At 42.6% G+C, this 26,583-nt stretch overlaps 1 protein-coding gene across 7 annotated transcripts in view; it reads right to left on the bottom strand.

The window, feature by feature from the left end:
- Positions 1-26,583, bottom strand: part of zbtb40 (zinc finger and BTB domain containing 40) — a 111,269-nt gene that overhangs the window by 60,510 nt on the left and 24,176 nt on the right. For all 7 annotated transcript variants that reach the window (XM_078239192.1, XM_078239191.1, XM_078239190.1 and 4 more), the window contains exons 6-8: positions 24,858-25,047; positions 16,309-16,445; positions 4,563-4,761 (exon numbers count right to left, since the gene is read on the bottom strand). In XM_078239192.1, the coding sequence (XP_078095318.1) occupies positions 4,563-4,761; positions 16,309-16,445; positions 24,858-25,047 (526 nt within the window). The remainder of the gene's footprint in view (positions 1-4,562; positions 4,762-16,308; positions 16,446-24,857; positions 25,048-26,583) is intronic.

Consider the following 26,583-nt stretch of genomic DNA (forward strand, 5'->3'; position numbering starts at 1 on the left):
ATTTATAGCTTATCCTTAATTATTCTTAGGTGTTGGTGGTGATGACCTTCTTGAAACACTGTCGTCCATTTGATGAAGGTATACCCACAGTGCTGTTAGGAGGGAGTCCCAGTACCCAGTGGGAGACTTCAATTTCCCTGGTATAGACTGGAAATCGCTGAGGGCAGGGACTCTGGATGGGGAGGAATTTGTAAAATGTGTACAGGAGGGTTCGTTGGAACAATATGTAGACAGCCCGACTAGAGAGGGGGCTATACTGGACCTGGTACTGGGGAATGAGCCCGGTCAGGTCTTCAAAGTTTTGGTAGGGGAACATGTGGCAAATAGTGACCACAATTCTGTTAGCTTTAGGATAGTGATGGAAAAGGATGAGTGGTGTCCCAAGGGTAAGGTGTTGGATTGGGGGAAGGCTAACTTTATTGGGATCAGGCAGAAATTGGCAGCTCTTGATTGGGAGAGGCTGTTTGAGGGTAAATCCACATCTGGTATGTGGCAGTCATTTAAGGAACGGTCGTTAGGGCTACAGGACAAGCATGTGCCTGTAAAAAAGAAGGATAGGAAGGGTAGGATTAGAGAACCGTGGATAACCAGGGAAATTGAGGGACTGGTCAAAAAGAAAAGAGAGGCGTATGTTAGGTCCAAGCAGCTAAAAACGGAGGGAGCTCTGGAGGAGTACAAAGAAAGTAGGAAAGTACTCAAACGGGGAATTAGAAGAGCAAAAAGGGGTCACGAAATGTTCTTGGCAGACAGGATTAAGGAGAATCCCAAGGCATTTTATTCATACGTTAGGAACAAAAGGGTTGTTAGGGAAAAAATCGGACCTCTCAGGGACAAAAGTGGGGACTTATGCTTGGAGCCCAAAGAAGTAGGGGAGATCCTAAATGAATACTTTGCGTCGGTATTCACAAAGGAGAGGGATGTGTTGACTGGGAGTGTCTCTGAGGGGAGTGTTGAACTGTTGGAGAAAATCTCCATTACAAAGGAGGAAGTGTTAGGTTTGTTAGAGAATATAAAGACTGACAAATCCCCAGAGCCTGATGGAATCTATCCAAGGCTGCTCAGGGAGACGAGAGGTGAAATCGTTGGGCCTCTGACGCAAATCTTTGTCTCGTCACTGGACGCAGGTGAGGTCCCAGAGGATTGGAGGATAGCCAATGTGGTCCCGTTATTTAAGAAGGGTAGGAAGGATAACCCGGGTAATTATAGGCCGGTGAGCTTGACGTCCGTGGTGGGGAAGTTGTTGGAGAAGATTCTTAGAGATAGGATGTATGCGCATTTAGAAAGGAATAAACTCATTAACGATAGTCAGCATGGTTTTGTAAGAGGGAGGTCATGCCTCACTAACCTGGTGGTGTTTTTTGAAGAAGTGACCAAAATGGTTGACGAAGGAAGGGCCGTGGATGTTGTCTATATGGACTTTAGTAAAGCGTTTGACAAAGTCCCTCATGGTAGGCTAGTGAAAAAGGTTGGATCTCATGGGATAAAGGGGGAGGTGGCTAGATGGGTGGAGAACTGGCTTGGTCATAGAAGACAGAGGGTGGTAGTGGAAGGGTCTTTTTCCGGCTGGAGGCCTGTGACTAGTGGTGTACCGCAGGGCTCTGTATTGGGACCTCTGCTGTTTGTGATTTATATAAATGATCTGGAAGAAGGAGTAACTGGGGTGATCAGTAAGTTTGTGGACGACACAAAACTGGCAGGACTTGCAGATAGTGAGGAACATTGTCAGAGGCTACAGAAGGATATAGATAGGCTGGAAATTTGGGCAAGGAAATGGCAGATGGAGTTCAATCCTGATAAATGCGAAGTGATGCATTTTGGTGGGAATAATGTAGGGAGGAGCTACACGATAAATGGAAGAACCATAAAGGGTGTAGAGACGCAGAGGGACCTGGGTGTGCAAGTCCACAGATCTTTGAAGGTGACGTCACAGGTGGAGAAGGTGGTGAAGAAGGCATATGGCATGCGTGCCTTTATAGGACGGGGCATAGAGTATAAAAGTTGGGGTCTGATGTTGCAGATGTATAGAACGTTGGTTCGGCCGCATTTGGAATACTGCGTCCAGTTCTGGTCGCCACACTACCAGAAGGACGTGGAGGCTTTGGAGAGAGTACAGAGGAGGTTTACCAGGATGTTGCCTGGTATGGAGGGGCTTGGTTATGAGGAGAGATTGGGGAAACTGGGGTTGTTCTCCTTGGAAAGACGGAGGATGAGGGGAGGCTTAATAGAGGTGTATAAAATTATGAAAGGCATAGATAGGGTGAACGGTGGGAAGCTTTTCCCCGGGTCGGTGGTGACGTTCACGAGGGGTCATAGGTTCAAGGTGAAGGGGGGGAGGTTTAACACAGATATCAGAAGGACATATTTTACACAGAGGGTCGTGGGGGCCTGGAATGTGTTGCCGGGCAAGGTGGTGGAGGCGGACACACTGGGAACGTTTAAGACTTATCTAGACAGCTATATGAATGGAGTGGGAATGGAGGGATACAAAAGAGTGGTCTAGTATGGACCAGGGAGCGGCGTGGGCTAATTGTTCTTTGTTTCTCGTTTCAAGGCTTCATTCTATGATCATCTTGCTGGTGCCAGTACAGAGCGAGACTGCGGATAGTTGGGAACCTGTCTCGGGGGCAGGGAATTCATATGGTGTTCGTGGAAGTGGAAATGACTAGGGTTGGGAAGCATTTTCCGATCGGGGCCATTGTGATCTCCTGGACTCGTTTCGATCGCCTCAGGGGGTCGGAGAGGAATTTCCCAGATTTTCTTTCCCCATATTGGCCCTGGGGTTTTCACTCTGGGTTTTCACCTCTCCCTGGAGATCACATGGTCTGGAATGGGGGGGTGGGGGTGAGTTAATAGGTTGTGACGAACAAAGCATCGTAGCTGTGAGGGACAGCTCGGTGGGTAGGATATTAGTATGTAGATAGGCTGGAAAATTGGACGGGGATCCTGGATTCAGGATTCAATCCTGGACCGGGGAGCGGCGCGGGCTTGGAGGGCCGAAGGGCCTGTTCCTGTGCTGTATTGTTCTTTGTTCTTGTTCTTGATCATGGTCGAGCGACAGTGAAGAAATGGTGATATAGTTCCAAGTCAGGATGATGAGTGGCTTGAAGGGGGAGCTGCAGGTGATAAATATTCCCACTCTTCCACTGGCTTTACCTGTCTAGGTGGTAAAGGTTGGTGGGTTTGGAAGATGCGGTTGAAGGAGCCTTGGTGAGTTTCTGCAGTGCATCTTGTACATGGTACATACTCCTGCCACATTGCATTAACGGAAGGAGTAAACATACAAGGTGGTGGATGTGGTGCCCATCAAGCGTGTGGCTTTGTCCTAGCTGATGTTGTGTTTTTTGAGCCTTGCTGGAGCTACACTCATCCAGGCAACTGGAGAGAATTCATCATAGGTGGTGGGCAAGTTTCAGGCAATCAGGTGGTGAGTTACTCACCACAGAATTCCCAGCCTCTGATCGGCTCTTGTAGCCACAGTACTTCCATGGCTCTTCCAGTTCAGTTTCTGGTCAATGGTAACCCAAGATGGTGAGAGGGGGATTCAGCAATAGTAATGCCATTAAATGTCACAAGCAGCTGGTTAGATTCTCTCTTGTTGGGGATGGTCATTGCCTGGCACTTGTGGCACGAACGTTACTTGTCACTTATTAGCCCAAACTTTGTTGCATTTGGACATGGACTGCTTCAGTATCTGAGCAATCGTGAATGGTGCAGACCATTGGGAGAATCAGCGAACATTCCCAATTCTGACCTTTTAATGGAGGGAAGCTCATTAATGAAGCAACTTAAGCTGGTTTGGCCGAGGGAACTACCCAAATAATGAACCCCTGCAGTGATGTCCTCGGGCTGAGATGATTGATCTTCAACAACCACAACAATCTTCCTTTGTGCTCGGAATGACTCCAGCCAGTGGAGATATTTGCCCCATTCACATTGACTCAAGTTTTGCAAAGTCTCCTGATGTCACGCTCGGTCAAATGCTGCCTTGATGTTAAGGGCAGTCACTCTCACCTCACCTCTAGAGTTTAGCTCTTTGATCCATTTTTGGACCAAAATCGTAACATAATATTTCTAAAATTTTGACCAATAATTCACCAGTATAACACTGAATCACATCACAGTGTCAATTCACTTTAAAACAGAATAGAATAGAATAGAATCCCTACAGTGCAGAAGGAGGACATTTGGCCCATCAAGCCTGCACTGACAACAATCCCACCCAGGCCCTATCCCTACAACCCCATGTATCTGCTTGTCACCCTAACACTAAGGGGCAATTTAGCATGGCCAATCAACCTAACTCGAACATCTTTGGACTATGGGAGGAAACCCACGCAGACACGGAGAGAACGTGCAAACTCCACATAGACAGTGACCCAAGGCCGGAATTGAACCCGGGTCCCTGGCGCTGTGAGGCAGCAGTGCAACCACCGTGCCGCCCATAGGAAAAGCACATAGGAAAGCACCCTTTTCCCCTTGCATCAAATGGGTTATTTTCATTGATTGTATTTTATTTACAATTATCCAGTACTAATTCTAGTATTGCTAATTGAAAGACTCACCAGATAAAATAAGCTGGAAACTCTCTGGTTCTCTTTGGAGCTCAGTTAGCAGAGTGCACAGCTTTGGCGCAGCCTCTTTCATCCGGATGAGCAGCTTCCAGACAGTGAGTGCTGCCAACGTTTGCTTCTCCAACACTGCTTCCATCAAATCGCCAACACAATCCACCACATCTTTCCCTTTCATAAGATCTTCAATTCTCTGTCAATAACCAAAATGTAAAAAAAAATTAAATCACTTTAAAATCACACACGATACCTTTTGCAACACCTCCGCACAACAGTGAAGTTGCAGTATTCAGAAGAAGTGTGTTGCATTTTGACTGGCTGCTGTGTATCGTACCATAGCAACCAAAGCAACAAAAACGGTTGGCACTGCACTGTCAGAGTTACTGTGCCTAGCATTTAACGAAGATTAGCAAAAAAAACAATGGGAATTTACTGCACCAATTCACGAGCTGTACTTCCCTCAGAGAATCCATTGTTGATACACAACAGAACTTCAACAAAAATGAATCCATTAACAAGGCAACTGGAACGGCACTGAACTTGAATTAAAAGCTATACATACATTACTGCTCCAATCTTTGTTTAAGCAGAAGTGGATGATTCTTTTTAAAATTCTACTGAAAATTGCGAGGCAGTGCAGTGCACTAGAAGGTGCAAAGTATGTGAAATCCTGGTCAGCCATTATTTTTTTAAAAATTCAATATTCGCCCAGTTACAACTTTAAAAGAAATTTGTGAACATTGGGAAGCTTTAAATGAAGAGTGTGCAACAGAAATGCAAAAAGATCATCCAATCAGCATCTGTTTAAAACAAAACATCTAACAAGATAAACATGCACCTGCTTAGCAGATCAATGCTGGCAGATAGAAAAGCAAAAGGACAAATTACATTCGTTGGCCTGATAAAGTCAGGCAAGGAGCAGCCTTGAAGCAAATTACCCATTTTCTCAGTACCATGGGGCCCAACCCAATGTGCAAGAGTGTTACACTAACAATGTGCAAGAGAAGCCATAGCATAGATCACTGGCTGCTCCAACAAATGGTGAAATTTGGACTGTGGGAGGAAACCGGTGCACCCGGAGGAAACCCACGCAGACACAGGGAGAACGTACAAACTTCACACAGACAGTGACCCGAGGAATTGAACCTGGGACCCTGGCACTGAGGCAGCAGTGCTAGCCACTGTGCTACCATGCCATGAGATGGCAACATTCTTCTAAATCTCCTCTGCGCTCTTTCCAGAGCAATTATGTCCTTTATGTAATGTGATACTGTATACAAAATTCCAGCTATGGTCTAACCAGCATTTTATACAGTTTCATCATTACATGGCTTTTGTATTCAATACCTCATCCAATAAAGGAAAACGTTCCATGTGCTTTCTTTATGACAGTACCTACCTGTCCAAGCACCTTCATGAACCTGAGAGCATGCATTCCCAAGGTCTCTGACTTCTTCAATCTCTCTCAATATCTTCCCGTTTATCGAGTATTCTCTTGCTTTGTTTGCCCTCCCAAATGCATCACCTCACACTTTTCGGGATTGAATTCCATTTGCCACTTCTCTGCCCACTCAACCAAACCATTGATATATATCTGGAGCTTTCCTCTTCATTAACAACATTGCCAATTTCCCGATCATGCCACCCAAATTTACGTCTGAATCATTAATTTATGCAACAACTGAGCCCTGTGGAACATGATTGGAAACTGTTTTCCATTCACAAAAACATCCATCGATCATTACCCTTTGTTTCATGTCACTGAGTCTATTTTGGATCCACCCTGCCACATTTCCCTGTATCCCACGGACATTTACTGCTCTGACCAGTCAGTCATGTGGGACCTTGTCAAATGCCTTAGTGAACTCTATGTAGACAACATCCACTGCACTACTCTAATCAATCCTTGTTACTTGCACAAAAAATCTGATTAAGCTGTTAATACACAATCTTCCCTGAACAAAACCATGCTGACTAATCCTGATCAATCATGCTTTTCTAAATGACAGATTATCCGGCCCTTCAGGATTGATTCCAATAATTTGTCCACCATCAAAGACCAGCCTATAATTTTCTGGCCTATCATTCACACCCTTTTTAAATAATAAAAGCAAGACAGATTCTGGAAACCTAAAATAAAAACAGAAAACGCTGGAAAAACTGAGCAGGTTTGGCAGCATCTGTGGAGGGAGAAACAGAGTTAACATTTCATAGAACATAGAACATTACAGCGCAGTACAGGCCCTTCAGCCCTTGATGTTGCGCCGACCAGTGAAACCAATCTAAAGCCCATCTAATCTACATTATTCCAATATCATCCATATGTTTATCCAATAACCATTTGAATGCTCTTAATGTTGACGAGTCCACTACTGCTGCAGGCAGGGCATTCCACGCCCTTACTACTCTCTGAATAAAGAACCTACCTCTAACATCTGTCCTATATCTCTCACCCCTCAATTTAAAGCTATGTCCCCTCGTGCTAGCCATCACCATCTGAGGAAAAAGGCTCTCACTATCCACCCTATCTAATCCTCTGATCATCTTGTATGCCTCTATTAAGTCGCCTCTTAACCTTCTTCTCTCTAACGAAAACAACCTCAAGCCCCTCAGCCTTTCCTCATACGATTTTCCCACCATAGCAGGCAACATCCTGGTAAATCTCCTCTGCACCCTTTCCAACACTTCCACATCTTTCCTATAATACAGCGACCAGAACTGTACGCAATACTCCAAATGCGGCCGCACCAGAGTTTTGTACAGTTGCAGCATGACCTCCTGGCTCTGAAACTCAATCCAATAAAAGCTAACACACCGTACGCCTTCTTAACAACCCTATCAACCTGGGTGCCAACTTTCAGGGATCTATGCACATGGACACCCAGGTCCCTCTGTTCATCCACACTACCAAGTATCTTACCATTAGCCCAGTACTCTGTATTCCTGTTACTCCTTCCAAAGTGAATCACCTCACACTTTTCCGCATTAAACTCCATGTGCCGGATCATCGACACGGATGCCATCATCTCACGTGAGAACACCATCTACCAGGTATACGGTACATACTCTTGCAACTCGGCCAACGTTGTCTACCTGTTACGCTGCAGGAAAGGATGTCCCGAGGCATGGTACATTGGGGAAACCATGCAGACGCTGATGAATGAACACCGCTCGACAATCACCAGGCAAGACTGTTCTCTTCCTGTGGGGGAGCACTTCAGCGGTCATGGGCATGCAGCCTCTGATCTCCGGGTAAGCGTTGACACATGACAGCGCAGAGTCGCTGAGCAGAAACTGATAGCCAAGTTCCGCACACATGAGGACGGCCTAAACCGGGATGTTGGGTTTATGTCACACTATCAGTGACCCCCAAACCCCCACAGCTTGCCTCCTGGACTTGCAGAATCTCACTGGCCGTCCTGTCTGGAGACAATACACATCTCTTTAACCTGTGCTTAATGCTCCCTCCACTCACATTGTCTGTATCTTTAAGACCTGGTTGGCTGTAGAGCTTCGCATTCTAATCAGTATTCTGTAGCTTGATTTTCTGTCGCTGTGCCCTGTTTGAGAGCAGATTTCCACTCCATCTGACGAAGGAGCAGCGCTCCGAAAGCTAATGGCATTTGCTACCAAATAAACCTGTTGGACTTTAACCTGGTGTTGTTAAAACTGTTAGAGTTTTGGGATAACCAGGGGGATGTAGATTTGGCAGTGCTGCCTTTTTTCTGTGGGGATATATCGACACGGTGCCTGTAGAAATGCCTCCCACTGATCTGAGACTGTTTTCTCTTCTAATAGCTGTTTCCAGTCCACTTTCAATAGCTCCCCCCTCAGTTTTGCAAAATTTATCTTCCCCTAGTTTAGAACTTTTACTCCTATTCTTTCAGGTCAATATCACTGCGACTTGGCCAGAGCAGGGATGCTGACCAAGCAGCCATCATTGCTGAGATAATTCCAGGTAACCTCACACCTGCTATATGTTGTACATTAACACCACTGGTGGGAGATGGGAGGAAACAATGAATCTTGTTGCTTCTCAATGATTTAAACCGTAGCCTTAAAAAGAAAACCACCAACATTCATAGCTGTCAGTGAGATTCTGCGCCACTTCTCTCGATGCGGGTGCGCATGGGGACAGCGACACGTTAATCACTGGCAGCACCCTCCAATCCACAGCGTCTCATGTGCATCCCCTTGCACCAGAACGTAACCCCCCCCCTCCCGCCCACTTCCCCAAAACCAATTGGCAACCTTAACTCTACATGAGGAGTTTTAAAACTTGCAGTTAGCGAACAGTTCTCTGAAGCTATTTGCATGGCAGAGATTAGAAAAGCAACACATGGATGTAAACAGAGGGACTTGCAAAAAATTGTTCAATTCAGTACCCAAAAATTACAATGAAGTTTTAAAATATCTAATCAGCCAACCTATTCTACAAGTGTGGAACAACAGAGTTGATGCACTCCTTAAACTGACCAACTAAAATGGTCAGAATAGACAAAGTTTATGCTAAAGATCAACTATTTTGGCTTTTAGAAGCAAAAAACGCTCTACTCAGAACCCAATCACTTTTGGAATTAACTGGACTTGGGAATTATCTGAAAGGATGAACTTCCTCTAATAATAAGTATTATCACTTAATAAAATGGTATTATCACTTGACTAATAATCCAGACACTCAGGGTTGTCCTCTGGGGAGTCTGGTTCGAATCCCACCATAGCAGATGGTGGAACCTAAAAGCTAATAAAACATCTGGAATTTTAAAAAAGTCTAATGATGAAAGTATTGTCAATTGTTGTAAAAGAAAACGCAAAGAAATGATAGTGGAAAAGTGGTATACAGTCAGGAGGGAGTTGTCCTGGGAATCCTCAACATCGATTCTGTACCCCATCAAGTCGCATAGCACCAGGTCAAACATGGGCAAGGAAACCTCCTGTTGATCACCACATATCACCCCCCCTCATCTGATGATTCAGTATTCCTCCAAGTTGAACACCGCTTGGAGGAAGCACTGAGTGTGACAAGGGTGCAGAATGCACCCTGGGTGGGGGTCTTCAACGTCCATCACCAAGTGTGCCTCGGTAGTAGTGGTCGGGTCCTAAAGGACTTAGCTGCTAGACTGGGACTGCAGCATGTGGTGAGGGATAAACATACTTCATCCTCACCAACCTGCCTGCTGCAGCTATATCTGTCCATGACAGTATTGGTAAAAGTGATCACCACACAGTTCTTGTGGAGACGGTGACCCGGCTTCACATTGAGGATTCGCTCCATCATGTTGTATGGCACTACCACTGTGCTAAATGAGATAAACTTAAAACTGATCTGCCAACTCAACACTGGGCATCCATGAGGCGCTGTGGGCCATCAGCAGCAGCCAAATTATACTCAACCCCACTCTGTAACCACATGGCCTGGCATATTTCCCACTCTACCATTACCACCAACCTCGGGATCAATTCTAGTTCAATGGAGAGCGCAGGCAAAATAAAATAGTTAATGCTTTAAAAGAGACCAAACAACTGGGAAGCACACTGCAACAGGACATAGACAAAATACAAGAACAAAAACACATTGGCTATCTGATTGGTTCATCAGTGATTAATAACTACTGTCGAGTGATCTAGAGGGATTACAGACATGGAACGATTCCACAAGCAACTCACTATGGATCACTAGTCCAGGACCACAGCCACTAAATACCTGTACTCTTCATAATATTAACACCCAGTATCAAAATAGTTCTGAGATGAGTAGGAGAAATGATACAACATGGAGCCCAGTACAGTAAATGAAAAACTAAAAAGAGAGATAGCAGAGCTTCAGTCTACATTTTATTTTCAGAAAATGTACATGGATTTTCAAACTGGGATCTGCGAAAGGATCTGTGGTTATTTCTGGGGAGTTCTGTAATCAGATTTCTGGATTTGTTCGTGCCAGGGTCACAAGATCTCCTGGAATGCATTAAAATTGATGTTTCTAAACCATTATTTTCAAAATGTAGCTAGAAAGAGAGATGGGGTCCTGCAAGCAGAATTTGGAGAGCAGAAAATTAGATTTAGAAATAGGACCCAGAAGGCAGTAACTTCTGGATTACTTCCAGTGCCATGTCTAAACTCACTAAACAGTGAGTTTAGACACAGAAGGTTGATCTAGATGAATGCGTGGATGGAGTGATGGTGCTGGAGGGAGGGCTTTACATTTCTGGGACACTGGCTTCCTGGGACATTGGGACTGGTTTTGGAGACAGTCGGACCAAGGTGGACGGGTTGCACCTGATTCGAAATGGGACCAGCGTCTTTGCAGGGAGGTTTGCTCATGTTGTAGTGGAGGGTTTAACCTAACTTGGCAGGGGAGTGGGATCTTGAGAGAAGGATCAGCAGGAGGATAGGCACAGCCAAAATTAGAAGAGACAGCAAATGAGTCAGGAAAGCATAGAAATTATAGGCCAGATAAGGCATAAGAGAGTTTGGCAAGGTTGGCTGGTATTTATTTTAATGAAAGGAGTCTGACGAACAAGGCAGATGAGCTGAGGCACAAATCAAACCATGAAGGTGTGATGTCATTGCTGTCATTGAGACATCGTTGAGAGAGGGGCAGGATTGGCAACTCAATATTCCAGGGTATACGATCTCCAGACGAGGCAGGGAAGGAGGTAAAAGAGGAGGTGATGTTGCAATTTTGATCAGGAAATCAATTGCAGCAGCAAGGAGGGACGACATCTTAGAAGACTCTTCAAATGACTCTTCATATGGGTCAAACTTAAAAACCAAAAAGGAGCAATCAGTGTTCTATAGGCCCCCTACCAGGCTGAGAGAAATAGAAGAGCAGATATGTAGGCAAATTTCAGAGAAGTGTAAAAGTAATAGGGTAGTGATAGTGGGGATTTTCAACTTCCCCGACATTTACCGGGGAAGTCAAAGTGTGAAAGGGTTAGAGGGAGCGGAATTCTTAAAAATGCGGCCAGGATAACTTTCTAAGCCAGTCTGTAGAAGGTCCTACAAGAGGGTTAGGATTAGGGTCCTGGATTTACTTTTTGGTAATGAAGCTGGGAAAGTGGTTGAAGTATCAGTGGGGGGAATGTAGAAAGATAGAAAAGAAAAGGGCTACTATAAAATTGGCAGATTCTGCCAGGGTTTTTATTTAATCAACTTAGATGTAGAATTCACTTTAAATCAAAGGGGAGCAAGTTTGTTAGTAATTGTAATGAGGTGTTTTAAATACTTTGTAGTTTTAAAGGTATATGTAATACCTTGAATTAGTCCATAAATATATATATATATATACACATCTTCTATACATTTTTAGAAGTTAAACAAAAACTTAGATGCACAGAGTGCCCTTTGATACTAAACATATGTTAGGTACAGTTCTTTAAAGCATCCAACTGTTGGAATCACAAGGCCATAAAGGGCACTTAATTGCCGCACCAGACACCTGATCAGAAACAACTGAGACAAGAGTAAGTTTTAATGAGGCTGCCTTCACAGTTTCTAATCAAAGTTTCTAAAACAGAGTCAGAAAGATATTAATATCACAGCTAATGAAAAAGTTATGGAAGGGAACTTAGTGGGAACTGACAAGGATTAATGGTAACATGGTGATATCCCTCAAAATTGTAGGTAGTGATAAAATGCTTAGTCATTGAATTGATAAGCAATATACACGTGTTTCATTATGTTGGCAATAAACAAACTAAGAAGTCTCACAACACCAGGTTAAAGTCCAACAGGTTTATTTGGTAGCAAACACCATAAGCTTTCGGAGCGCTGCTCCTTCGTTAAGCAGCGAAGGAGCAGCACTCCAAAAGCTTATGGTATTTGCTACCAAATAAACCTGTTGGACTTTAACCTGGTGTTGTGAGACTTCTTACTGTGTTCACCCCAGTCCAACGCCGGCATCTCCACATCATGAATAAACAAACTTATCAGGGCTATAATTGGGGAATATCCTGAAGGCAAGTTGAGTTGACCACATCCCTTAGAGATTCAGTTAACTTCACTGACATGGCCATAAAATACTAATGGCTTTAGTAGGCCCCCCTTTATCAATTAAATGTTGCCCATGTGAGACTGTTTTAGTGAGGATGCTTTGTGAGGCTGCTATCAAAATAGAGACATGATATCTGAATAAGAGACAAGAGGACAGGTTTAGGGATGATATATTGGGGTATCCCACGAGGTTTCGTGATCTCATAGATCAGGGTGGTTCAGTATTTTTTCTATTGGATCAATACGTAAAGCATGTCATTTGTAACACTTGATTGGATTGTGTCCAACTGACTGAGCTGCAGGATTGTATAAACCAGGATGATTTTCTCTGTCCGGTGGAGTGGTGTCTCTGACCCATTGTGTCAAGACTCTCCCCTTGCTAGCAAGTAAATAAAGACAATCTGTCGGTTAAGTATCTTGTGTTAATGTGTGTTTGTGTTAAAGTCAAACTTGGAAGTCGAGATTTCGACAGGAGCATTGTGCAGACAGCGATCATAACTCCTTTAGATAAAGATTCATTATGGAAAAGGACAAGGATGGGCCTGAAATCAAAGCTCTAAATTGGCGAAGGCTGATATTAATAAGATTGGGTATTATTTGACCAGAGTGGATTGGGAGCAGAGATTTTAGATAAATCTGTAACAGAACAGTGAGACACACAGGGAGAGTACAGGGCCAACATGTTCCAATAAAGAAAAAGAGTGGGACCAACAAATCCAGCGATCCCTGGATATTGTGGGATATACAACATTGGACAAAGAGAAAAAGGGAGGCTATGGCAGACATCGAGGGCTCAAAACAGGAGAAGCTCTCGAGTATGAAATGTGCAAGAGATAACTTAAAAAGGTAACGAGGAGAGCAAAAGGGGGACATGAAAGAATACTGGCAGGTAAAATAAAGGACAAGTTGTTTTACAAGTACATTAAGGGTAAAAGAATTACAAGGGAAAGAGTAGGGCCCATTAAGGACCACAGTGGTAATTCGAGTGTGGAGCCGGAGGACATGGGTAGGGTTCTAAATAAATACTTTGTGTCAGTATTCACTAATGAGAGACGATGTGAGTATAGAAATTAGGGAAAGGACTGTGACACAGCTAAAGAAATTAACATCGACAGAGAGGAGGCTCTGAGTGGTCTGGCAGGCTTAAAAGTGGATAAATCTCCAAAGCCGGATGAAATATATCCAAGGCTGCTGAATGAGGCAAGGGAGGAAATAGCAGAGACTCTGGCAATAACTTTTAATTCCTCCCTGGCCTTTTGAAGAGTGACTGTGTGGAGTTAGCATTTTCTCAGTGTCAGCACCTGGTGCTCCAGTTTCCTCCCACAGTCCAAAGATGTGCGGGTTAGGTTGATTGGCCGTGCTAAAATTGCCCTTAATGTCCTGGGATGCGTAGGTTAGAGGGATTAGTGGGTAAATATGTAGGGATATGGGGGTAGGGCCTGGGTGGGATTGTGGTCGGTGCAGACTCGATGGGCCAAATGGCCTCTTTCTGTGCTGTAGGGATTCTAAGATTTCTAAGATGGTATACTTGCCTTTATTAGCTGAGGCATAGAGTTTAAGAGCAGGGAGGTTATGCCGGAACTATATAAAACGTTGGTTAGGCCACAGCTAGAGTACTGTGTGCAGTCCGGAAATCCACATTATTGGAGGGATATGATAGCTTTGGAAAGGGTGCAGAGGAGATTTACCACAATGTTGCCTGCGCTGGAGAGTTTTAGTTATGAAGAGAGATTGGATAGACTGGGGTTGTTTTCCTCGGTGCAGAGGAGACTGAGGGGGGACATGGGACATGCCATAGGTTGATTGACCCTTAGTATCAGGGGAATTAGCGTGGGGTTACGGAGATAGGACCTGGGTGGGACTATTGTCAGTGCAGGTTCGATGGGCCAAATGGCCTCCTTCTGCACAGCAGGGATGTTAATCACTAAAGTAGTTAGATGTGCACTTGTGAAGCCACACCTTGTACAAGGCTGGAAAATTAGATTGGAATAGTTAGGTGGTTTGTCTTTGACCGGTACAGATGTGATGGGCCGAAGGGTCTTTTTCTATGATTCTGTTTTAGAGACAGCAGCTGCAGAAGGGAGGTACAATCGTTTTGAGATCTATGTAGTTGTGCAGAACAGATAGACAGGACATCTCAGAGATATTACATTATATACAGTAGATCTTGTGTTTACATCTGGTCACACCTATGAGCCTAATGACAATTTTCACGACAAGATGTCAGTAGGGCCCCAGATATTCAACAATGCTCACTGCATATTACATTACTTTTTCAACACTTCCAAACACAAAGAGCTCGTGCTGGATAAAATTCAGGTTCTCCTGAACTGTTCACAACTATGCAGGACCACAGCATTGCAATCTTAATAGTCCAAACAAACTACTACATCAAAACTGGAGTTACTCACGAATCTGCATCAATCCCAATGAGCCTGTTGTATTCCCACATTATTCATACTGCCATCATGTCAGAAAATTAGCTTAAATTGACTTAGATTTTGTCACAATCACTTCGTGCAGGCTGGTAGGGTGGAAGGAGAGGACAAGTGAATGTGAGGAGCAGAGAAATTAAGATGGCCAATGTCACTCCAGTAGCTCTCAATGAAAAGATTAGTAGAGGGGTCCAGGTGGAGGGAGAGTAGTGGAGACAGCTGAAGCAATCCATTAAGCCGGGGAAGACCTTTGGTTGTATCAGGGTCTGGCACATATAGGATTAATGTGGGTCCCATTACTGTGCCACCCACACAGTGATGCAAGGAGGCACATGACCCAGACCTAGGATCAGTGTGGTGTTGAGCAGAGATGTGTCTAGACCCAAGCATGGAGACAGGTCCTGACTATACAAGTGTAAATAGTTCTAGCAGTTAATAAAGATTTACAGCTAACCGACAGAAGGCTTTGGAATCTTCTTTAAGACATGCTGACCTGTAACCAATAGCCTCCCAACAGGTCAGACACTTAAGATATTAACCATTTCTGGCATGAAGAACAATCATCTCCAAGCCACTGATCATCTGTTTTCCTGTGACACCCAAAGCCCTTTCTTTGCCTTTCACTGATGACAAAACACACTTTCCTTCAGCACAAAGAAGCTGCCTCCTGACCAACACAACATGCCTATTCCATGCGGGGGTGGTTCCTGTCATACTGGTTGTGGATATTCTCTGAACACAGTCTATTGGTTACTCCTTGACCACAATATAATAACTTAAACAAAGCTCATTTTTAATTTTCAATATCTAAACTAAAAAAAAACAATAAAAATGTTTTTTTCCATTTGACTCATGACTTAGTCCTTCTTCCTGCCGTCTCGTTATATCAACTTATATTGTTACCTTGACTGGACACAATACACACAAACTAAGTCATTTCTTTAATTCCCTATAACACATACAAGTTGTTGGCAAAAACGAGATTGAAAAGTGAAACAAAAGTAGATCTTTCTCACTGATCTAGATATCATTGGATGAAAAAACGCAGTAGACCCACATCTATTGATATGCCAAGAACATAAAAGACCAACCCAAAATAATGTTCTTTCTAATTTTCCTTTGTTGTGTGCAAGTTTCAAAGTATAGTCCCATTAAGACTGGTGAGTGGCTGCACATCCACACTTCTTGCACCTATTTTTCCCCCTACACGGCAAGTTCTGGACAGCTGCATGGCCACTTGTACCGTAGTTTGCACGGAATATTTATTCATGCCACCTCATACTTGACCATATAAAAATAAATTTACTTCATACCTCTTTCTCACCATCAGATATGTCCTCAGCAACAGATAGGATGTCATTCAGAGGTTGGAGGTCCGTTACTGCATCAACAATGTTATCTTGATACCGCCTCAGCAAGTCAAACCCATAATCTTCTGGGCTCTTCACTTCTGTTGAAAAATTTAAATAACCTTTTCAACTTTTCCCTTCTTTTAACTAATCACCCATTTGACAATGTTACTGCGAGGATCAATACAACAACTATTTGCATTTATATAGTGCCATTAAGGTAAAAAAAAAGTCCAAATTGCTTTATAAAGGCACAAGGAAAGAGGAGCACCAAGTGAGAACAGAAAAGATTGGGGTGGAAAGGTTTTGAGTTTAGAAATTGAAAATTAAAAATGAGCTTTGGTTAGCTGAATCTTTGAGAGCTGATATCCACAATTGGTACAGCAAGGAACTCCCTCCATGGGAATAGACTTTCTGTACAGTCAGGAGACAAAGAACAAAGAAAGAGCGAGCAAAGGACAGTACAGTACAGCACAGGAACAGGCCCTTCGGCCCTCCAAGCCTACACCGATCAGCCTGCCATGAGGGACCTTGTCAAATGTCTTACTAAAGTCCATGTAGACCACATCCACAGCCCTTCTCTCTTCAATCATTTTTGTCACCTCAAAAACTCAATTAGTGAGTCATGACCTCCCACGTACAAAACCATGCTGTCTGTCGCTAACAAGACCATTCAGTTCCAAATGTGTATAGATCCTATTCCTAAGAATCTTCGCCAACAGTTTCACCATTACTGACATCAAGCTCACTGGCCTATAATTACCCGTGTTATCCTTGCTACCCTTCTGAAATAACGGGACAACATTGGCTATCCTCCAATCCTCTGGTACCTTACCGAAGAAACAAAGATTTCAGTTAGAGGCCCAGCAATTTCATCTCTTGCCTCACTCAGTAATCTGGGATAGATGTCAACTGGCCCTGGGGGATTTGTCTACTTTAATGTCTTTGTGTTAAGGGCGAATTAATTTTGTGGTCAGTGGAAGGATAGTTCTACAGGTAAAGAGAGGGTTCTCTTTCTAAAGAAGAAATGATGGAGCAAAGGCAAACAACTTGCATTAATATAGTACACCCTAATGCCAAATGTGGATTTACCCTCAAACAGCCTCTCCCAAACAACAGCCTCTAAATCCTGCCTAATCTGGTTGTAGTTAGCCTTCCCCCAATTTAGCACCTTAATCTTAGGACAACACTCGTCCTTTTCCATCAGTATCCAAAAGCTTACGGAATCGTGGTCACTATTCGCCACGTGTTCCCCCATTGCAACTTTGATGACCTGGCTGGGCTCATTCCCCAGTAGTAGGTCCAGTGTAGCCCCGTCTCTAGTGGCTTTGTGTTAAGGGCGAATTAATTTTGTGGTCAGTGGAAGGATAGTTCTACAGGTAAAGAGAGGGTTCTCTTTCTAAAGAAGAAATGATGGAGCAAAGGCAAGCAACTTGCATTAATATAGTACACCCTAATGTGCCCCAACACAGTAAAACATCCCAGAATGCTTTATAAGAGCATAAAGAAACAGAATTTGAAATCAATGTGAGGACATATTAGATGGCAAGAAAATTAAGTAACCTTTAAGGAATGGCTCATTAAGGAGAGTGAGAATAAGGTTTAGGGGCAAAACTTCAGATAGGATACCAATGGTGGAGCACTGAAAATTGGAAATGTGCAAGGGGCCAGTTTTGGTAACATACAAGTAGAAGATTAGAAATTGGAAGAGATAAGGTCGTAGAGCAGTGGTTCCCAAAGGGTGCGGCGCGCCACACTGGTGCGGCGAGAGAGGATGGCAAGTGTGGCAGGAAGATTCAAGGACAAAGAAACATTTAAACATGGATAGATGTTTTTGCAAAGTGAGAGCAAGAGCATCAAGTGATGCATTGTTTTATACTTTCTGGATGTCCCATGATCATATTATAAAGTAGTTGTGTTCTATGTTATGAATCAAGCACTGCTAGGAGTTGTTTTTTTTTTGTTTTTGAATGTATTTCTTATCAATAAAAAATTTGGTGTGGCGCAGGCAAATTTTTATTCCGAAAGTGCGGCCCAGTGAAAAAGGTTTGGGAACCACTGTCGTAGAGGATTGGAAAGCATGGATGAGAAATTGAAATTTGAAGTGTTGCTTAAATTGGAACCCATGTTGCTCAGTGAGTAAAGGGGTAGTGGGTGAGTGGGACTTGCTGCAAGTTAGGATACAGGCAGCAAAGACTTGGATCAAGTCCAATTTACTGAAAATGAGGCGCCAGCTGCAAAAACACTGGATTAGTTGAATCCAAAGAAAAAAAAAGGATGATTGTTTGAACAGCAGATGAGCTGAGGAAAGAGCATATACAGGTGATGCCACAAAGGCATTTTTAGTGACAGAGAGAATATGGAGCTAGAAGCCCAGCAAAGGATCAACGAGAACACTACAGTTGTGAACGATTTGGTTCAACCTCAGATAGTAACCAAGAAGTGTTCTCAAGGAGCAAATTTCAGAACATGTTTCAGAACATAGAGCCCAGGTGGCTAAAAGCACATCCACTGCAGTGGAGCAGTGGAAGACGAGATGGAGTTCCAGAGACTAAAGCCAGAGGAACCAATAGTTCGGGTGATTGCAAGAGGTTACCAATATAAAGAAGAGAGTAGGCATAATGTGATATGGGATATACATATTAAACTCAAAAGGAGAACTGAAATTTTAAGTATTGGAATGAAATTCAAAAGTTGCAATGACACGGTATATTTACTTCGGCTCCTCTCCAATCTTCATATGTTGATTTGGCCAAAACGTCAATCAAATTGCATTGTCAAAAATAATCATTTACATGGAAAACTGTCAGATTGTGGGGAGGTGTCACAATATTAGCAAATAAGGAAGCCACCTCCCTCAATTACTATGGAGCACAGGTTTAAGGTGCGAGGGGCAAGGTTTAAAGAAGATGTACGAGGCAGATTTTTCACACAGAGGATGGTGAGTACCTAGAACTCGCTGCCGGGGGAGGTAGTGGAAGCGGATACAGTAGTAACTTCTAAGGGGCGTCTTGACAAATACATGAATAGGATGGGAATAGAGGGATATGGTCCCCAGAAGGGTAGGGGGTTTTAGATAAGTCGGGCAGCATGGTCGGTGCAGGATTGGAGGGCTGAAGGGCCTGTTCCTGTACTGTAATTTTCTTTGTTCTTTGTTCCCAAAGAAAAATAAATAATTTCTGTCGCTCACACACTGGTACCAAATCCGAAAGCTGTCATAGTACCTCAAGTGCAGAAAGAGGTCATTCGGCCCATTGGGTTTGCACCGACTCTCCGAAAGAGTATCTCACCAAGGCCCTCCCCTCCGCCCTAACCTGTTAACCCTGCACATTTACCATGGCTAATCCACCTAACCTACATATCTTTGGACTGTGTCCCCCTGAAGTTTGCACATAGCATCCACTCTATTCTACTGCATCTCCAGATCCTCAGTTCCATATGCTGCATCCGCAACTAAACCATCTGTTCACCTTTTGTCACATGGTGCTTCAACACGTGTCCCCTTGCTATTTTACCAAATATTATCCTGGCCCATATCCCTATATTTATATTTTACTGTCTTGACTGGTAGATCAGATTGAGAAGGTGGTTAAAAGACCAAATGGGATCCTGGGCTTCATAAATAAAAGCATCGATTTATTAAGAGCAAGAAAGTTATGACAAGCCTTTATAAAACACTGCTGCAACTGGAATATTGTGTCTAATTCAGAGCACCATACATTTAGAAGAATGTGAAGGCTTTAGAGAGAGTGCAGCATGGTTACAGGGATAAGGAACTTCAGTTATATGGTGATATTGAAGAAGTTGGGGCTGCATAGACGTATTCAAAATCATGAGGAAAATGTTTCAGGAAACTCAAAGGATGTTAAGGCATATTCCATTGCAGCTTTCCAAAGTTGAGTCAGATAAGCACCTGAAGGGGAAAGACTTGCAGTGTTACAGAAAATGGTCTAGCTAATTGCTCACACAAAGAAACAGCACAAGCTCAATGGGTCATCTCGCCTTTCTTTGTGCTGCAACCATTCTATGGTTATTTTCTGAATATTTCTAAATAATTGAATATGAATATTCCACTCTTTTCCAGCGGAACAGATTGAGTTTCTGCAGACTCGGTTTTGCAGCTCAGCTATCAGTTTAGTTGTGTTTTACTGCTTTGCCTCCAGTGTATGGATGTCTCACTGTGCTACAGCTAGCAGGTGGAGTAGGAACAATGTTATTTGTATAAATTTGTGGTCACTGTATGATCTCTCTCTCTAGTACTACACTTTTAATAATGCTTTCTTTTTCTACTGCTGTCACATACGCAGATGACCTTTTTCAGTGAATATTCAACAATACTGAGATTTCCCTCGTGTTTTATCTTTAGTTTAATATTTTAGATTATATTTGCAATTTTCCCCACCTAACCCAGTCTTATGCTTTTACTTACATACTTTAAACAACATTTCAGTCCAACGTCCAAGACTACTTAATTCGTCCTGTACGTTGTTCAATTGTTCCACAGATGTAGTCAACGCTTCTCATGAATATCTTTCATTTCTTCTTATTCAGTGAATTTATGATCCACTTCAGAAGTTATAGCCGTTTTATGTTTCCCAAGCTTACAGACCAATCTTTGTAATACCACCAAAAACTCTGCAAACATATTGAAGATCAAGTTCCCTGACTGAAAATTGCATGTCTATAATTGATCACAAGCTTGTATTGAGGACACACAAATTTCCATGCCGTGGAAAATCAGTGACCCTTGGGATCATTCAGAATCCAACAGTTTCTTTAGGTGCCCAGTCATTGTTTAAAAATAAATATGAAAGTATTTTAACAACATTCAAGAAGCTTGACACCATCCAGGACAATGGCTTAATTGGCACCCCGTCCACCACCTTAAATATTCACTCCATTCACAGGCGCATGATGGCTGTAATGTGCACCATCTACAAGGTGCACTGCAGCAACTCACCAAGGCTCTTTCAACAGCACCTTCTAGACCCTCAACATTTACCACATCTAAGACCAAGGGCAGCAGATACATGGAAATATCACTACTTACAAGCTCCTCTCCAAGCGACATGTCATCCTGACTTGGAACTATATTGTTATTCCTTTACTGTCACTGGATTAAAATCTGATAACTCCCTTCCTATCAGCATTGTGGATGTACTACACCAAATTAGCTTCAGCAGTTCAAGGCAGCTCACAAGGGCAATTAGGGATGGGCAATAATGCTTTCCCAACCAGTGACATCACATAAAAGAACTAAGTCGCATAAATAGTCTTAGTTTTCTATTTTAGCTTGCCTGCCCAGTCTCTTAATCTCTTCAATTTAATTATTGCATTAATCTCCTTAAATTTGAGAATTTCTGTTGCACTCTTCTTGAGTCTGACTTTAAACTCAAGCACACTGTGCTACCTGCTTTTAAGGTTTTCTAACTACAACTTCTACTCATTATAGAGCATCATAGGCCACCATCAATCTCCCCCCGTGTAGGTTCTGTGAAGTTTGTTTTAAGTTTAAAGTTAAAGTTTATTTAATAGTGTCACAAGTAGGCTTAGTGTGAAAAAGTTAGTGTGAAAACCCCCTAATCGCCACACTCCGGTGCCCATTCGGATAGACTGAGGGAGAATTTAGCATGGCCAATACACCTAACCAGCATGTCATTTGGACTGTGGGAGGAAACCAGAGCATCCGGAGGAAACGCATGCAGACTCTGCACAGACAGTGACCCAAGCTGGGAACTGAACCCAGGTCCCTCGCGCTGCTAGGCAGTAGTGCTAGCCACTGTGCCGCCCCGTAATTAGAGTCATGCACGAGTCCCACACTGTACCCAGTAACATATTTTCTGTTTTTGTTCTATAGGAAACATTCCAAGATAATCGCTGATACATTGATACATTTGTTAATCCTGTACATGCTTATGTAATTTCAGCAAAACGATCAAGCACTGATCTCTCTTCCTACAGGGCAAAATAAGTCCAAATAGTTTATTTTTGTCTTTGATCTACAATGCTCCCCTTTTATCTGCTATTGATCCAGAATTCTTTGGCTCCATTACAACCATGTTCTCTTGTCCATGCAGAATCACATTGACTCCTTGCTTCCTCTATTTATCATCACTCCATGAACAGAGCTGTAACTGTAATTGGACAACAAACCTGAGGTTGAGGTAGAGTCATTTTTTGTACTTGCATGCGTCAGATGCAGATCTGGTTAAGATCTAATAACACCCTTACAATGGAGGCTGGCAGACCCAGGCTATAAACTATTATATAACTGCTTTTGAGCATAGATGATATTGTACATTACTAAGTTATGTTTCGTAAGCATACTTACTGCTGTACCCAAGTGTTAGGGTCTTGGACTAGAATCCCAAATTACATTAGGAAGCCAGACTAAACCCCAACAATTTTTCTGTTTTGGCATAAATGTGAGGATATGATGTTGCACTCCAGAAGTTATTCCACTGATAAATTAGAGATATTTTAGAGTAAAACAAACTTTATTTAATAACACAGTTTCACTATAACTCTAACAAATGAAGCAGCTTAACTATTAACAGTTGAACAATATTTAAAAATGAAAGGAAACAAATTTAATTTCTAACTTATTACTGTTTCAGCTCCAAATAAGCAACCTTCCTCTTACAGACTTACAGTGTCACTTTAAATACAGTTAGCACTCAAATATACTTTCCATAATGAATGTAGTCAGTCTTGAAGCTTTCAGAGAGAATGAGTTTCAGCACAGCTTATACAACCAAAGCCCAGCTAGAACTGAAAAGCTGCACTCTGCTACAGGCCTAGCTCCTCCCATTAACCACAGCATCACATGACAATACCTACATAAACCACACTCCTTTTCCTTTCTGTAAACAAAAGTTCATTAGCTCCATCTTGGCAAGCACTACAGGCAGGATTTTATGGCCTCGCTCATCTCAAAACCGCAAAATCCTGCCTGAGGTCAACAGACCTTCTTATGGTCCGTTCCCCACCCGCTCCGATTCCTGTGGCGATAAAATTTGGGCCTACATGGCTAAAATTAATTATCCTGCCCTCTTAGCATCCAATCTAAATGTTTTCCAGACACACCAACTATCGGTAACATAAAGCTAAATTTTAAACATTTGCCTTAAACATTATTACATATGTTTGTATCAATAGCACACTATCACCACACAAGCATTCATTCATATAGCTCCACCAGATTATCAAGTGTCCAATGGCTGTTGTTCCTTTTGGTGGTTTTTCAAATTGTTCATATATTTTTGGGGTTTCAGGGTCTCGGGCTATTCTGATGGGTGAATTCTTCTCGCTATGTCAAAGAATGTTGTCACTTGCACAGGTCTCCAGATAAATGCATGGCATGCCTCAGGATCAAACCCTCTTCAAATTGTCCCTTGGTAATACAGAACTTGAATGTTGCTAAAAAAAAAAGAGAAGCTTTTCTCTTGCACTCATCAGAACAGATGCAAGAATTCTAAACAACAATTTATAATGCATGAAACACCCCTTTTCTCATGTAATATAAATGTTTGTTCCCTTTGAAATTTGGAATTCTTGCAATTGTCCTGATGAGTGCAAGAGAGCAAACTTTGATAACTTGCCTCTTTTTTCAGCAATAAACCCCCTGCAGTTTAATTCAGCTAGAAATTTTATTCATTCCTCATATAATCCTCCATGACTCCAGAAGACAGCAAAAACACACTACAGATTTTGAATTGGGCTTGAAATGCTGAATGCATTTGTTGAAGAATAAATCTAACAATTAACAACAGAAAAGGAACATGTATTGCTAGAAGTTGTAAGTTACGCAGGCTCAGGAAAAAATAGTTTGCTACTGCTGCATTAATCTACGATCGGAACAGAAGAAGCCTTAATACCCCTCAAGCCTGATCTTCTACCTCAACTCCGCTTTCCCTCTATATCCTCATCTTCAATTCTCATAGGGTGTAAAAACCCAGTCTTGAATATACTCAATGACCAGGATTCCACAGCTCTCAAGGTAGAGAATTCAAAGATTCACAAAGCTTTGAGTGAAGAAATTGCTCCTCATCTCAGTGTTCAGTGGCTGACCCTTTATCCTGAGCCTATGATCTAGATCCTTCAGCTGGAAGGAATAGCCTCTTGGAAAACTTGACAGGGTTAGAACATAGAACATTACAGCGCAGTACAGGCCCTTCGGCCCTCGATGTTGCGCCGACCAGTGAAACCAATCTAAAGCCCATCTAACCTACACTCTTCCAATATCATCCACATGTTTATCCAATGACCATTTAAGTGCCCTTAATGTTGGCGAGTCCACTACTGTTGCAGGCAGGGCATTCCACGCCCTTACTACTCTCTGAGTAAAGAACCGACCTGTTGATGCGAACAATTCTGTACATTTCAATGAGACCATTTTAAATTGATCAAATTAAAGTACTTTGTGGCAGCTCACCAGTTTACGACAATATTTTGCACTCATCGACTTCACTGAATCACCAGTGATCTCTTCAGGGGATTCTCCTGTAACTAACCTGACTTTGCAGCCATTGCCGGTTCTGTGAGCGTCCTTAGCAGGGACTGCAGCATAGGGTAAGCCTCTTTCATTGTCTGGAGAAGATTCACTGCAGTCGCAGCGCTGAGCAGTCTCTCTTCAATTACTTTCTTCAATAACTTGGCCATGGCGCCTCTGGCGGTCTCACCCTGACAGCATTCCACAACCACCTATACATCAACACATTAACAACCATAACTACAGGTCTTGGAGGTAACAGGACAATCTGGAAACAGTACATTTTCTGAAGAAAAAGTCGAGATCACCTGCACTCGTGCTATACACACCAATTGCTTAAACAATATTCAGTCACATTTTGAATACAGTTCTGATATCCATATTACAAAGAAAGATATTGAACCACGCAGGGAAAAATAGATGTGCTAGAAATATAGAGGTGAGGAAAGACTGCATAGGTTTCGGCTGCTTTATCTGGAAAAGAGAATGCTGACGTTATAGGTCTTTAAAATGACATAGGGGACTGACAGGTTAGATACAGATGGTTCCATTTCCTAGGAATCCAAAACTAGGGGCCATAAATAATATAGTTATTTAAAAATTGCAATAATGAATTCAGAAAAACCTTTACGCAGAGATTGCTTGCACATGGAGTGGCTGATTTGAAATAGAGCAGAGACTGATAGCCAAGTTCCGTACACATGAGGACGGCCTCAACCGGGATCTTGGGTTCGTGTCACATTATCTGTAACCCCCACGACTTGCCTGGGCTTGCAAAATCTCACTAACTGTCCCGGCTGGAGACAATACACATCTCTTTAACCTGTGCTTAACCCTCTCTCCACCCACATTGTCTGTACCTTTAAGACTTGATGACCTGTAAAGACTTGCATTCCAACCATTATTTTGTAAATTGAGTTTGTGTCTTTATATGCCCTGTTTGTGAACAGAACTCCCACTCACCTGACGAAGGAGCAGCGCTCCGAAAGCTAGTGGATTTTGCTACCAAATAAACATGTTGGACTTTAAACTGGTGTTGTGAGACTTCTTACTGTGATTTGAAGTACGCTGGTATCTTTAAGGAAAGCTAGGTTTAACACCAGCATAGGTCAGTGGGCCGAATGGTCTGTTTCTGTGCTATTAAATGTAACAAATCAAACTTTATTCTATATTCACATCGTTTGCTGAAAGGGTAAATAATGTGAACTATTTCATCCCATAATTGTTTATTATTGTTCCTACACCAGGTGATTTCTGTGTCTTCTGTATGTCTGCTAACTTTAAATTAAGCCTCATGCATTCAACCTTTTGCTGGTTTCTGATATTTGGCACTGAACTTAATAGGAAAGGAATCCTTGGCTCAGTTAACTTTTTAATATATTAGTAACTTAACTCTCAGAGCAACATCATGAGCAGGGTAAAATCTTTCAAGCACATCACTATTTAAAATAAACTTGGATGTGCTGCATAGGCACAATATCATTTCAATAACATCTGCAAGAAAACATTAAGGTGGTGTAAAAATACTGAAATGATGGTATATTAGCTCTCGAGTGTGTACTACTGGACTAAGCCACAAGTTTATTCCCAAATCTACTCACAGTAGCTCTGCCAATGAAAGCTAGCTGGCTTGACTGACACTTTGAAAGCTTCAGAAAGCTTATTTCATTACCTATTCAGCTATTATAAGCTGATTTAATGAGCAACGTTAAATAAATGCAAATACAGTCACATTGGTAATGTTTGTG

The sequence above is a fragment of the Mustelus asterias genome, chromosome 22 (genome assembly GCF_964213995.1).
Source record: "Mustelus asterias chromosome 22, sMusAst1.hap1.1, whole genome shotgun sequence".
Lineage (NCBI taxonomy): Eukaryota > Metazoa > Chordata > Chondrichthyes > Carcharhiniformes > Triakidae > Mustelus > Mustelus asterias.